The 12854-nt window shown below is 36.0% G+C and overlaps 1 protein-coding gene across 1 annotated transcript in view; it reads left to right on the plus strand.

The window, feature by feature from the left end:
• The first annotated feature begins 561 nt into the window (after positions 1 to 561).
• The window catches only part of KCNMA1 (potassium calcium-activated channel subfamily M alpha 1), a 299458-nt gene continuing 287165 nt past the window's right edge, over positions 562 to 12854 (plus strand). The window contains exons 1-2 of the mRNA XM_044659039.1: positions 562 to 580; positions 708 to 783. Of these exons, the coding sequence (XP_044514974.1) occupies positions 562 to 580; positions 708 to 783 (95 nt within the window). The remainder of the gene's footprint in view (positions 581 to 707; positions 784 to 12854) is intronic.

The raw sequence follows: 12854 nt of genomic DNA on the forward strand, positions 1-12854 counted from the left end.
TTATTATGCTTTCTTCTGGATTCTAGGGAAAATACTGTTTAAGAAATGATGATAAAAATTTACCAGTAAGTTAGTGGGGCATCATCATCTCAGAGACAGATAAAATGGGAAGAAATTCGGCAAAAACCTTTGCTTTGTGCAGTCTAACCCATTTAGCCAAGTTTAGCAACGATATGAATAAAGTAATAATGATGACAATAAACTCCGCAGTCCATCAAAACCAGAAGGACGTAAGACCTCTTGATAATCTGCTCTTAGCACCGAGGTTGCTCTAAGCTGTCAGAATCCTCAATATTGTTCCAGAGAGAAAATCCTCCCATACACCCAGGGTGACTAGCTGGGGAAGAGTCCTTTTCAAGCAGCGTCAGATGTCTGAAGATGATTTGCTAGGCTGGGCTGGGCTGGGCTGGGCTGGGCTGGACTGGACTGGGCTCTCACAGCCAGAGCTCCCCCCCCACCCCCATCCAGGGCTGCAAAGCTTTTCCTTCAGTATCAGGACGTTTCTTGGTCAGGTATCTGGCCAATTTAATAACGTGAGGCTCAAGTCTGTCAGAACTCAAAATGAAGGAACGATTCAAAGGTATTGGACGGATCATCCACCATTTACTTCACATCCCATTGACCTTGGCAGCCATAAGTCAGCTGGCACAGTGAGTACTTTGTAAACGACCCCTGAAAATAATGTATCTTCATCTCTTTCTTCACAGGCTTGAGATTTCTGAGAGCTCTTAGGCTGATACAGTTTTCAGAAATTCTGCAGTTTCTGAATATTCTTAAAACAAGGTAAGCTGACTCATTGCTATGGATCTGCCTCTTCCTAGCACTTGTTATCAAGTTGTAAATATCCATTTGGTGATGATTTTTCAACTCTTAGAACACTTAATTTTAGAGACTTTACATGTATACTCTCTAATGAAAAGGAGTCAAAAAATTGAGATGCTGGAAAAGAGAAGAGAGTACGATAAGACAGAAGAGTTTCCGATTTGGGATCTTTTCTTCATTTGCAGCTTTCAGGGTATAAGAAGGAGGAGTGTCTGTATTTAAATATGCCATCACTTAGTGAGTTCTTTTTGCCTATTTAAAAAATGGTTTTTGTTAGTGTAGTTTTTCCTTTTAAAAAGAATACAACCATTTCCCAACATATTCCTCTTACTCCAACTGAACATTCCCAGGTAACAGATCTGACTGACAAAGACATCAAATTTGAGAATAGATAGAATCATAGGATTAGATTCAGAGCTGAAAAAAAACTTAGAAACCATCTGGTCCAATTCTTTCATTTTATAGGTGAGGAAACAGAGGTCCAGAGAGGTAAAGAGAATTATTTAGGATCTCCCAGGTAGTAAATGTCAAAAGGGGGGGGGGGTTAATCTTGCTCCTCTGACTTTAAATGCAATGCTCTTTCCCTTAAACTATATTTAGCTCCCAGTTACATTTTAAAAGATTTATTTGTTTATTTTTGAGACTTATGGCACTCAGACTTGAAGTATCCTCCCATGTCCCTGGAACATGACCACTCACAGGCCAAACTCCAAATTGATTCACTTGGAAATTTTAACCTGCTCCGTTTTTCTCTCCTGGGCAAGTTACATCCTAGTGGTCCAATTGTCCTGGGGGGTTCACTTTATTCACTTCAGAAACCTCATTAGTTTTAGCTCTATGACAGCCTAGAACTCACAAATTCAAGTGATCCAACAACCTCAGCCTCCCCAGCCAGAGGGGCTCCAGGATTTCAGTTACATTGTGTACCCATAGTCCCTTGCCTGTCTATTTCTTTTTTTTAATATATATATAAAACACAGTTTACATTGAAATTCCATTTTTAAAAAAGTCTTACTCAGAGCCCCTGAAAAACATTCCTTTCCTTTGGACTTCTGAATAAAAAATTGAGTTTTGTTACTTTCTATATTCCAGAGATTATTTATTGCACTTAGTCTGAATGCAACTGTAGTTTATTTTTATTTATATTTTATTTACATTATTATAGTCAGTGATTATACTATTTCTGTGGCAGTCAGTAGTTTTTCCATCAATTGTATTATGTATCCTGAAATGGTATTCAGAGAATGGCTATTACCATTTGACATGGTAATACCCAATTTCTTTTTTTTTTTAAACCTTACCTTCTGTCTTAGAATCAATATTAGGTTTTAGTTCCAAGGAAGAAGAGTGGTAAGGGCTAGGCAATGGGGGTTAAGTGACTTGCCCAGGGTCACACAACAGCGAAGTGTCTGAGGTCAGATTTGAACCCAGGACCTCCCGTCTATAAGCCTGGCTCTCAATCCAATGAGCTACCCAGCTGTCCCCTAATGCCCAATTTCTAATGGATAACAATGGCTATAAATGGGGAAAACTTGTGCTTATGGTTTAGGAAGTTCTTGACACCCTTTTCTGAAACAATCCTAAATTAAAAATCAAACCTTGCTCAAACCTGAAGCAGCATCTTTTGGAAGGCAATGACAAACCTCCCACTGCAAAAAAAGAAATGTTCTTTCATTTCACAATGTATTTTTGATGTTCCCTTTATCTCCAGCAAAACCTCTTGGGCTTTGTTTGAGAACTGCCGGTAGAGGAAAGCTTTAAAGTTGATTCCCATTATAAACTTTGCTTAGGGAGATCTTCTCCTGGTGACTTGACATTGGGACAGAGCTACCTGCATCCTAGAGAATCTTGGGAAATGGAAAAGGCTGAGAAAAAATAGGACTAGGAAAACTTGACAACCCAATATGCTTCTCAATCTGCTTTAAGAGAATTAAAATCAGAGCAGGCACACAAAAAATATAATCCTGATCACCCAAGACATCATTTCCATAATCGTTTCCTTCCCTCTCTCTACCAGTGGTAAGAGATTCCAACTCTATGAATCTCTGACAAACTCAGAATGTATATTATTATCAACCCTCAGTTATCTACTTTGTGAGTAGTGGTGAATTTATTTGGTTTTTTCCTTCATCTAGAGTGAACAATTTTCATTCTCTTGTCTGATATATAGAGTTCCTTAGTTGGGTTCTTATAGGTAGAAAATGCAAAAAATGTCTTCATAGTCCCCAGCCTCAGAACCCTTAGAAGACATTTCTTTTCCTTTGGTATCTAAAAAAGAACACTAAGTAGTTTTTTTGTTTTGTTTTGTTTTGTTTTTCTGAATCCCATTTACTATAGAGATTTGGCTATCCTAGTTGGAAAGCCAGAAGCTTCCCATGGGGACTCCAAAACCTAGAATAGAGTTAGAGTCTAAGGTGGGAGAAGATTGCTGTCCTGCAAAATGACTGGATCATTTATTTCAATAAAACATAAGCCAAGGTCAGGGAGAAGGATAATAGGATCATGAATTTAGAACTAGAAGGAAACTTGGAGGTCATCTAGTCTACCTCTCCCCCTCACCATTTTACAGATGAGAAAACTGAGTGGTTATGTCACTTGCTCAAGGCCATGAAACTTATATGTGGTCTATTCATGATTTGTTCTTGATCTTCTTACCCTAAATCCAGTATTCTTTCAACTATATCACATTATTCATTGCCCATCCCCAAAGATCACTAAAATAATGACCAGTAAGGAGTAGACCTATATGTAGCTGACAATGCTGTTTGGTAACCATTCTGGGGTTTTTCCTGATAAATTAGTGGATAACACATTACTTAAGAGAAGATGTAGTCATCTTATTCCTACTGGGGTCACTATAAAAGCCTCCTTTTTTCACTGGTGGTCTTGTGTGCTCATGGATGCCCCTGTCTAAGAGATGAACATCCAGATCAACTCTTCGTTTAACTGAAAGAATCTTAGGAGCTTCTGAGCCAATATTTGCCTGATCATAGCCCTTCTCTCAACAGCATGACTAGTGCTTATTTTTCACTTCTGCCCATTCTCAACCATACATCCAGAACACAGGTAGCTATTTAGAATCTGAGAGATAGGAGACATAGTGAAACCAAGAAGCCAACAAAAAGTTATTGTCCGTACTTCCAAGGGATGTGGTTGTCATGAGAAGAAAGATGTCTCAATGGTAGAACTAATGATTCTTTGATCTCAAAACAGGGGAAAGGGAAAAGAAGGGAACAAACACTTTCTTTAAGTCCCTACTATGTGCCAGGAACTGTGCCAAGCACTTTCAAATGCTATCTTACTTGATTCCAACAACAACCTAGGAAGGTAGGTGGTGTTATTATTATCTACATTTCATAATTGAGGAAACTGAGGCAGAGATGAGGTGACTTGCCCAGGATCACAGAGCTAGTGTCTGGGGCAAGATTTAAATTCAGATCTTCCTTATTCTTCTTCTATGTCCTGTGCCACCTAGCTGTTAACAAGGCAATTGTGGATCTGTCCAATAAATCCCACAAGGGCAGAAAAGAGAATGACCTTAAACTTCAGTAAGATTGATAGAGGTTAGACATCCACAAGGATTTCCCGACAGCATTATACTATCATGGAATTGTTTATTGTGCGAGGCCGTGGAAGCTTTTTCTTTGGACATTTTTGTTTCCTTGCTTCATCGTATCTCTGGACACTGGTTCAAGCAAATATTTATCCAGAATTTCTCCTATTATGGAAGATATTCTTTAATTAAATGCCATGTGAATGAGGCTGAAGTCATTGATGACGTGATTCATAATTTGAAAATCATTGATTTGTTTACAGTCTCTCAGTCATCCCACTGATCCCAGAGCTAGGAAGAGCAGGGGAGAAAGGTAGACAGAGAGAGACAGAGAGAAGGAGAATTTAAAGGACAGCAGGAAAGCAGCCAGAACGTACAGAAATGCAAGTAGACACAAAATAGACAAATCTCACCTGCGCCATTTGTACCAAGGCTATACGCAATGCATCCATTGTGTTGGTAAGGTCACCACCTTTAAAGTGAGGCTGCTGGATCCTGTATAACTAGGCTGTAGAATACCATCTGATTGAATTTGAAACTGCTGAGCAAGACTCAGGATTTTAGAAAATAATCATTTTAGAGCCAGAGCTGAATCTATTTCTCTGATTCAGAGATTACATTTTCTAATGAAAAATAGTTAATCTCAATTATTTCTGTTCAGATCACTGACTCCAGATTTTATTCATGCTTTATTTCTTTTCTTTTGATGATGGGTTTTCCAGTAATAAAATGAAAAAAAAATTTAAGCCAAACTGGAAGCTTGGAAATGTGTAAATATTTAATTTTAAGTTACCTTTGGGGACAAGGAAGATGAGAAAAATGAATTATTTTGTTCATCATGTTTAACTGAGAGATAGGTGTAGTGTAGTAGAGAACTGACCTTAGACAGAAAAGCTTGAATTCAAGTCCTACTAATGATAAAGTTTGACTTTAAGCAAATCAGTCATTTTTTCACTGTCTTCAGTAACTTTCTAACATCCTAAAGTTGGAAAGAAATGGTTGATCTGTATTGATTGAAGGAATTTCTTCACTACGAATTGCTCAATGAAATCATAGATCACAATAGAAAAATCCAAAACAAACAAAAAAAAATGTAGTACTGGATAAACTGGGAAACCAAACTGATAATCAAATAAAAGCATTGATTATTATTTGATAGACTATATCTCAGCTCATACCAACTAGGAAAAAAAATACTGTGTTAAACAGATCTTTTCATCTTTTCCTCAGTCTTCTGTCCCAATCTCTTACCCAACAGGCTGTATGTTATTTTCTTCTTATGCTCATTTTTGTCTGGGTTCAAGAAATTCCAGTTATAGGTTATTTTAGTATTAGTTTTTTAAATTTAATTTGAATTAATTTGAATTAAATTAAATTAATTAAAATTAACACTAATTTTAAAATCATATTTAATCCTAGTTTTAATCTGATTTAGCCTATATTTTAATTTTAAATAGGGTTATATTTAAATAATTGAATCTGCTGCTCGCAAATCACAGAATAGACATCAAAGTCTAATATATGATTTTAGGATTGGTTGTAGTTTGATTTTTTGGTTTTTGATTTTTTTATTCAAATATTTTTAAAATATTTTATTTTCCCAAATACATGTAATAACAATTTTTACAATATATGTTTTCTGAAATTGAAAGATCCAAATTGTATCCCTCTCTCCTCTCAGGGATGGTAATCAATTTGATCTAGGTTATACATGTCTTATCAATCAAAACATGCTGCCGTGTTGGTCATTGTTGTAACAGAATGATTATAATAATTGGTTGTAGTTTTGAATGATCACCTCTACTTCCCTCTCTAGGAGAGGGGAGCAAGAACTGGCTAAATACTGAATTTTTAGAAAATTGTTTTTACTGATATACACCCACACGCATGTTGTACTCACTGTGTTTTTAAAAGACAAAGCATTTTATATGTTACGTGTTATATCATTTGATTCTTATGACAGCTTTGTAATGAATGGAATACAAATATTATTCCCTTTTTACAGAAGAAGAGATCCAAGCTCAGAGAAATGAATTAGTCTCTATGAACTCAGACAGCTAATTACAGGGTCCAGACTTGAACTGGAAGAGACTATGGAGACCATCTAATCCAATCCCCTCACTTTTTTTGTTTAAACCCTTACGTTCCATCTTAGGATCAAGACTGTGTATTGGTTCCAAGGCAGAAGAGCAGTAAGGGCAAGGCAATGGGGGTTAAGTGACTTGCCCAGGGTCACACAGCTAGGAAGTGTCTGAAACCAGATTTGAACCTCCTATCTTTTGGCATGGCTCTGGATCCACTGAGTCACCTAGCTGATCTCTCAATCTCCTCGTTTTATAGATAAGAAAACTGAGTCCCAGAGAGAGAGTGACTTCCCCAAAGCCATGTAGGTAGGAAGTCTCAGAGATAGAATTTAAACCATGCTCCTTTGACTCCTGAGCAAATACTCTTTCCCCAAGTCTATCCCGCCCCATAATGGGCTTAGTACCCTATGGGAAGGTGACCTCAGATATGGCCATTGAGAATGTATTATCTGTAAATGTACATTATTCCTGAGAAGCTAAAATCATGGTCATGAGGGCACATACTAATTCTATTTTTTAATAATAAGTGTTATTGTTGCCTTTCATAAATTCATTCGTAATGGTTACAAATAATTTTTCTCACCATAAATGATAAATGTGCCTAGAGAGGCTCCAAACACATACGTACACTTTTACACAAAGTCAGAGACCCCAGACTCAAACCCTGATCTGTCCTAATTCTATGACCTCGGGGGATAACTTTTCCTAATTTTATTTTTTCTTCTGTAAAGTCTAGACTAGATATTTTCTAAAGTTCATTCTAGTTCTAAAACTTGTAATTCTATGTGCACGTGTGTGTATACATGTACGAATGTATATATATTACACATAGATATATGTATGTTAATATATTATAATATAACCATATTCAGAAAACACACAGACACACATATAAAACAATAAGCAATCTATCAGATAGAGGCTTGATTTAGGACATCTGAAGTATATTAAGAAAAAACTTGAAAGAGAAGAAATAACATGGATTTTTCTGCTTTAAAATGAGTTTCAATATGAGTTGTTAAACTAATGTATATTTTAAATAAAAAGTTTTCAATAAATAATTCTTTGGACATAATGCCTTTCTATGTCCTTTCTAAGTAGCAAGGTTATGGAGTTAACCAGCCTTACTTAAAGGTCACCTTTTAGCCTGCTTGGCTCATTTCCATATTTTATTTTTACCATCCTGACCTCTTGGATGATCCAGGGGTATGTATATTTTCTCATTAAATGATAAAATAGTAGCCTTTTTCTTTTTGTTGCTAATTTTTTTCTTTCTCCTTAATTTCAAATGTAAACTTGAGCCCCTACCCCAGTTTATGAAACATTTTCAATTAGTAGAATGAAGAAACCTCCTTTACCAATAGCAATTATATCTCTTTACAAATTAAAGATCTTAATCTTATATAATTGAATGAATAATAAAATAACTAAATATATAGTTTATTAACAACATAATAAATACCCAAAGACACAGATACAATATTTTCGCAGAAAGATCACGATCACCTCAAACTCTCACTGTAATGGGAAATGACATCTTTCTATTTGTCAAAACCAGCATTCAATTTCAAGGTTCCATATCAAGTCTCTTCCCTTTAGTAAGATAAATTGTTTAAAAAGCTTCATCTGAAAAGAATATTTTCCTATTTTTCTTTTACTCTCGTTTCTCCTTCTTCTCTGGTCATGAAAAGAAAACATTCTTTTTATCAGACTACTTCCTCATAGAATGCTCTTTATGTTTCATATAAAGGTGAAGTTCTAACAAGGAAGATGTTTTTCCTCACCTTTTTCTCTGTCTTCTCCAAAGTTTCTTTCATAGAACCAAGATAGAATATACAATCCTTTCTCCTCCATTTAGTGAAACATCACAGAGAGTGACAATTAAAACTGGAACTTCTGGTTGCCTTTTTATGTGGCTTTTTAGGATATAGAAATTAATATAGTCTCTTTGGGAGGAGTTAGTCAAAAGAAAAGGCATTGTATCTAAATTTCTTATCTTTCTCATGCCTTGTACAATGCTGTACACAGAACAGGCTCTTAATATATACAGAAACAGAATTTCAGTGATGGAAGGGGTCTCCATGACTGAACACAAATCTCTCTATGACTATTGACCCAATTAATCATCTAGATTTTGTGTGAAGACCTCCATTCAGGAAAAAAACAACTGTTTCCCTTTTAAAAAATAGCATCTTTCTTTCCTTACATCAAAAAGAAAGCTGTCTCTCTGGCTTCTACCATCTTTGTAACTTGTATGAATTGTAGAATTACTTCTGCCTTGCTCCTACTTCCTCTCTACGAAGCCAGGCCAAGCATCTATTCTTTCTTCCATTTGATAGTTCTTTAAATAATTAAAGGCAACCACCTATGACATTGGGTCTAGAGTCAGAAGACTCATCTTTGTGAATTCAAATCTGGCCTCAGACAAATTACTAGTTATATGATCTTGGGCAAGTCACTTAACCCTATTTGCCTCAGTTTCCTCATTTGTAAAATGAATTGGAGAAAGAAAGGGCCAACCACTCCAGTATGTTTGCCCAGAAAACTCTAAATTGGGTCATGAAGAGTTAGACATGACCGAAACGGTTGAACAATAAACCATGGCATCTTAACTTCCCTTCTTTGGACTAAATAGTCCCCAGACCCTCCAACTAGTCTTTAAATGCTATGGTCTAGTGATCATTCGCCATGCTAATTGTTTCTTGCTTATTGATCAGTTTCTTTTCTAAAAGATCATGCTGTAACAGATGTTATCAGAAAAGGGCAGAGTACAGTAGGGTCATCACCTCCCTAGGCCTCGTCGCTTATCTCTCTTAATGTGGTTTACGGTCACATTACTCTTTCTGGCTGCTTTTACATATTTGGTATGCCGAACTCATTGTCCATTGGCACTCCCTCCCCACCTGATTTTTTTTTTTTTGGTATGGTCACACTTACCCCAATTTATTATCATAAAGCTAATTTTTTAAAATTCATGTACAAGACTTCAGCTGTATTCAATTCTATCTAATTTAGCCCAGTGTTTGGGTCATTGGAGATATTTTGACTTTTAACTGTGTCCTCTACTCAGTCAATAAGCATCTATTAAATGCTTATTATGTCCCAGGCAGCTTACCAGCAGTTATCCTTCCTAGTTTTGTGTCATTTACAAATTTGATAAGCTTGGGCATCTCTGCCTTTATGCAAGTCTTAATGTTAAAACACTAAATATTGCAGATGCCTCTGCTATTTTACTTGGGAGGTGGGATCTTCCTCTACACTGATGTCAAACTCTTAACGACAACACTTTGATCCAGCTTTTCATGCAGTTCTAAATTTACTCAGCTATACTATTTACATACTTTTTTACATATAAAAAACCCCACCTTTTCCATAAAAATATACTGAAAGATTTTGTAAAATATCTCACTCAAATCAAGGTAAACTAAATCAATGCTCTTCTCTGCTTTAGTAGCCTAGGAGTCTTAACAAAAAAGGGAAATAAGTTAGCCTGGAATGGCCCATTCTTGATGAAACCATAATGGATGACTCTTTCTGATCACTTCTACCCTTTCCTGATGTTCACTTATTACTTAGTTGATTAGTCATTTCTGATTCTTAGTGACCCTATTTGGCGTTTTTCTTGGCAAAGATACTAGAATAATTTACTTTTCCATTTTCCTATTTCCTTCTCCAGCTCATTTTACAGACAAGGAAACTGAGGCAAATAACACTCTATCCACTGCCCTAGATGATCACTTATCCTGCCTTTAAAAATACATAGTAGAAGGAGCAGCTAGATGGTTCACTAGATCGAGATTCTAAGATGAAAGATAAGGCTTTAAGAAAATATATTTAACCGTCATTTCCTAGCCACTACCATTCTTGGGCCTTGGAGCCAATACTCAATATTGATTCTAAGGTGTGAGGTAAAGGTTTAAAAAAATACTTAATCCCCATTGTGTAGCCCTTACTTTTCTTCTATCTTGGAATCGATACACAGTATCAATTCTAAGATGGAAGGTAAGGGCTTTTTAAAAAAAAAAGAAATACATTTTAGAATTTGTCTGAGAATTAATGTCAAGCCCACTAATCTATACTAGTCATGCTCCATTCTTTTCCCTTTTTTGGAGTAAATGAGAAACCAATGTATTTCTCTCTATAGTTTCCTATTCTAAAGATAGGATATAGAAAACATTATATTGATTTAGGAGATCAGAAGATGTTAATCTTTTTCTGTGTGTCATAGACTCCTTTGATAACCTGGCAAAAGCTGTTTCCATTCTTAGAATGAAAAAAATAAATTCAACAGAATTACAAAAGAAATCATCCATGCTGAGACGGTTATGAAAATATTAAGAAAATAATATCAGAGAGCCCAGGTTAAGAACTCTTACAGCAAATGTATAAATTTATATGCGTTAAACATATTTAATGAGTGAAAATATACATATATACATAAACATACACATATACACATTCAAACATATGCAAATTTGGTCACAGACCTGTCCTTTCATTGTAATAAAGAACTACTTTTGTGTAAACTCCTTGAACCAAAGGCAATTTAGCAAATCTGAAATTTAGAACCTTATAAAGTTTCCCGTGGCACTGAGAAATGTGGTAACTTGTTCACAGTCATATAGCTAGGACATTTTAGTCTTTCCAAAGACTCCAAGGCCAACATTTTACTCATTGCAGTGGTGCCCAACTCAAATAGAAATGGCGCCACTAAACCATACGGGAGGATCCTTGCAGGCTTCCCGTTGACTTAGAAAACTTTACGTTAACATTTATGTCTTGTTTTATTTTTATTTATTTTTGCTAAATGTCTCTCAAGGATATTTCAGTAAGGGCCACCTCATAATTGTGTTGCTGATTGCATGGAGTAGTCTAAGACTAATACCTCTTTTCTACATGATGCTATCATCTAGTCTTATATGGAGTAACAAACAAAACTCCAGCATCTAGGATTTTACACAGATGTTAGGAAAACTCAGAGAAGAGGCAACTGTTTTGACTAATCCTGCCTCTAAATTTAGGCTATAATAGAAATTACTTTTCTATTAAGGTGCTTTCCAGAGGACTAGACACAAAATGATAGTAAACACATATGCAAAAGATGTGGGGAAAATTATCTGAAATTAGCCATTTTGCTTGTTTGTAGTAGGACCCAAATGGCCCCAGAAATGCAGTGGTAGAAGGTGGGACATATTTACTTCTTTCTTTGTCTCATTTCCACATATAACCCTGTGAAGTCTGTTGAACCATTGATCATTCATTAACACAATAAAATTGTCAACATCAACAATTTTCCACTAACAGCTTCCCTGAGTGTCAGTCAACAGTATTTTCTGTGCACCTATTATGTGCAAAACGTTTTTGCATTATAGAAGTCATCAGAGTACTAGCGGGTGGGGCACTCAAGGTGAGAAAAAAAGCCACATTTCCTGTCCTTTAGAAGCTCAGAATCACCATATAGAATATTGCTAAATGATCAGTATGAGGGACTAAGCCAATGGCATTGGACTGAGCTTCATGGATGCTCTTGTTTAATTCTGATGATGTTTCTTCTGCCCATGCAAGCTACAAAATCTTTTCTCTTTAGGAAAATGAAGGTTTCCAGTAAGTTACTCTGGCTACGAATAAATAAGTCATCATCTGTTGACTTATTGAATAAATAGATAAGATATCATCTTCTAGTGGTGACTGAATTAATTTAGATTGTTACTTGCATAATGAAATGCTTCTTAATATGTAGACAGGCAGCTAGTAGGTGGAGTGCATAAAGTACTGGGCTTAGAGTCAGGAAATGAGTTCCAATTCTATACTCAATATGTGACCACAGACAAGGCACTTAGTACCTATTGGTCTCCGAGACTCAGTTCTTTTATTTGTAACACGAGGAGGTTGGACTTAGTGGCCTTCAAGATCCTTTTGTCATGAAAACAGGTTTTCAACAACAATAACAACTTCCCCCATCAAGATTACTTGATCCTTTTTGCTCTTACTTGGTCTTCATCTCTTTCTGCTTCTCAATTCTTGGTCCCTGTAAGGTCCTGGTCTCATGTTTGAGTCCTAGATGAGAAAAAGACTTTCCCTTTTCTTCCTGTTTCTTTTAGACTAAACTTGTAAAAAAATTCATTGATAGAGATTAACTGTCATGGACTTCTACTATTGTAGATCTGTACCTATTTTATAACTTGGAGATATGCCTGGGACACTTAGTGTTAAGTGACTTGCCCTGGATCACATAACTGGTATGTGTCAGAAAAAGAACTCCAAAAAAAATCCATCTTTCCTTCCTTCCTTCCTTCCTTCCTTCCTTCCTTCCTTCCTTTCTCTTTCTTTCTTTCTTTCTTCCTTCCTTCCTTCCTTCCTTTCTCTTTCTTTCTTTCTTTCTTTCTTTCTTTCTT

This window comes from Gracilinanus agilis, chromosome 2 (genome assembly GCF_016433145.1).
Source record: "Gracilinanus agilis isolate LMUSP501 chromosome 2, AgileGrace, whole genome shotgun sequence".
Classification (NCBI taxonomy): domain Eukaryota; kingdom Metazoa; phylum Chordata; class Mammalia; order Didelphimorphia; family Didelphidae; genus Gracilinanus; species Gracilinanus agilis.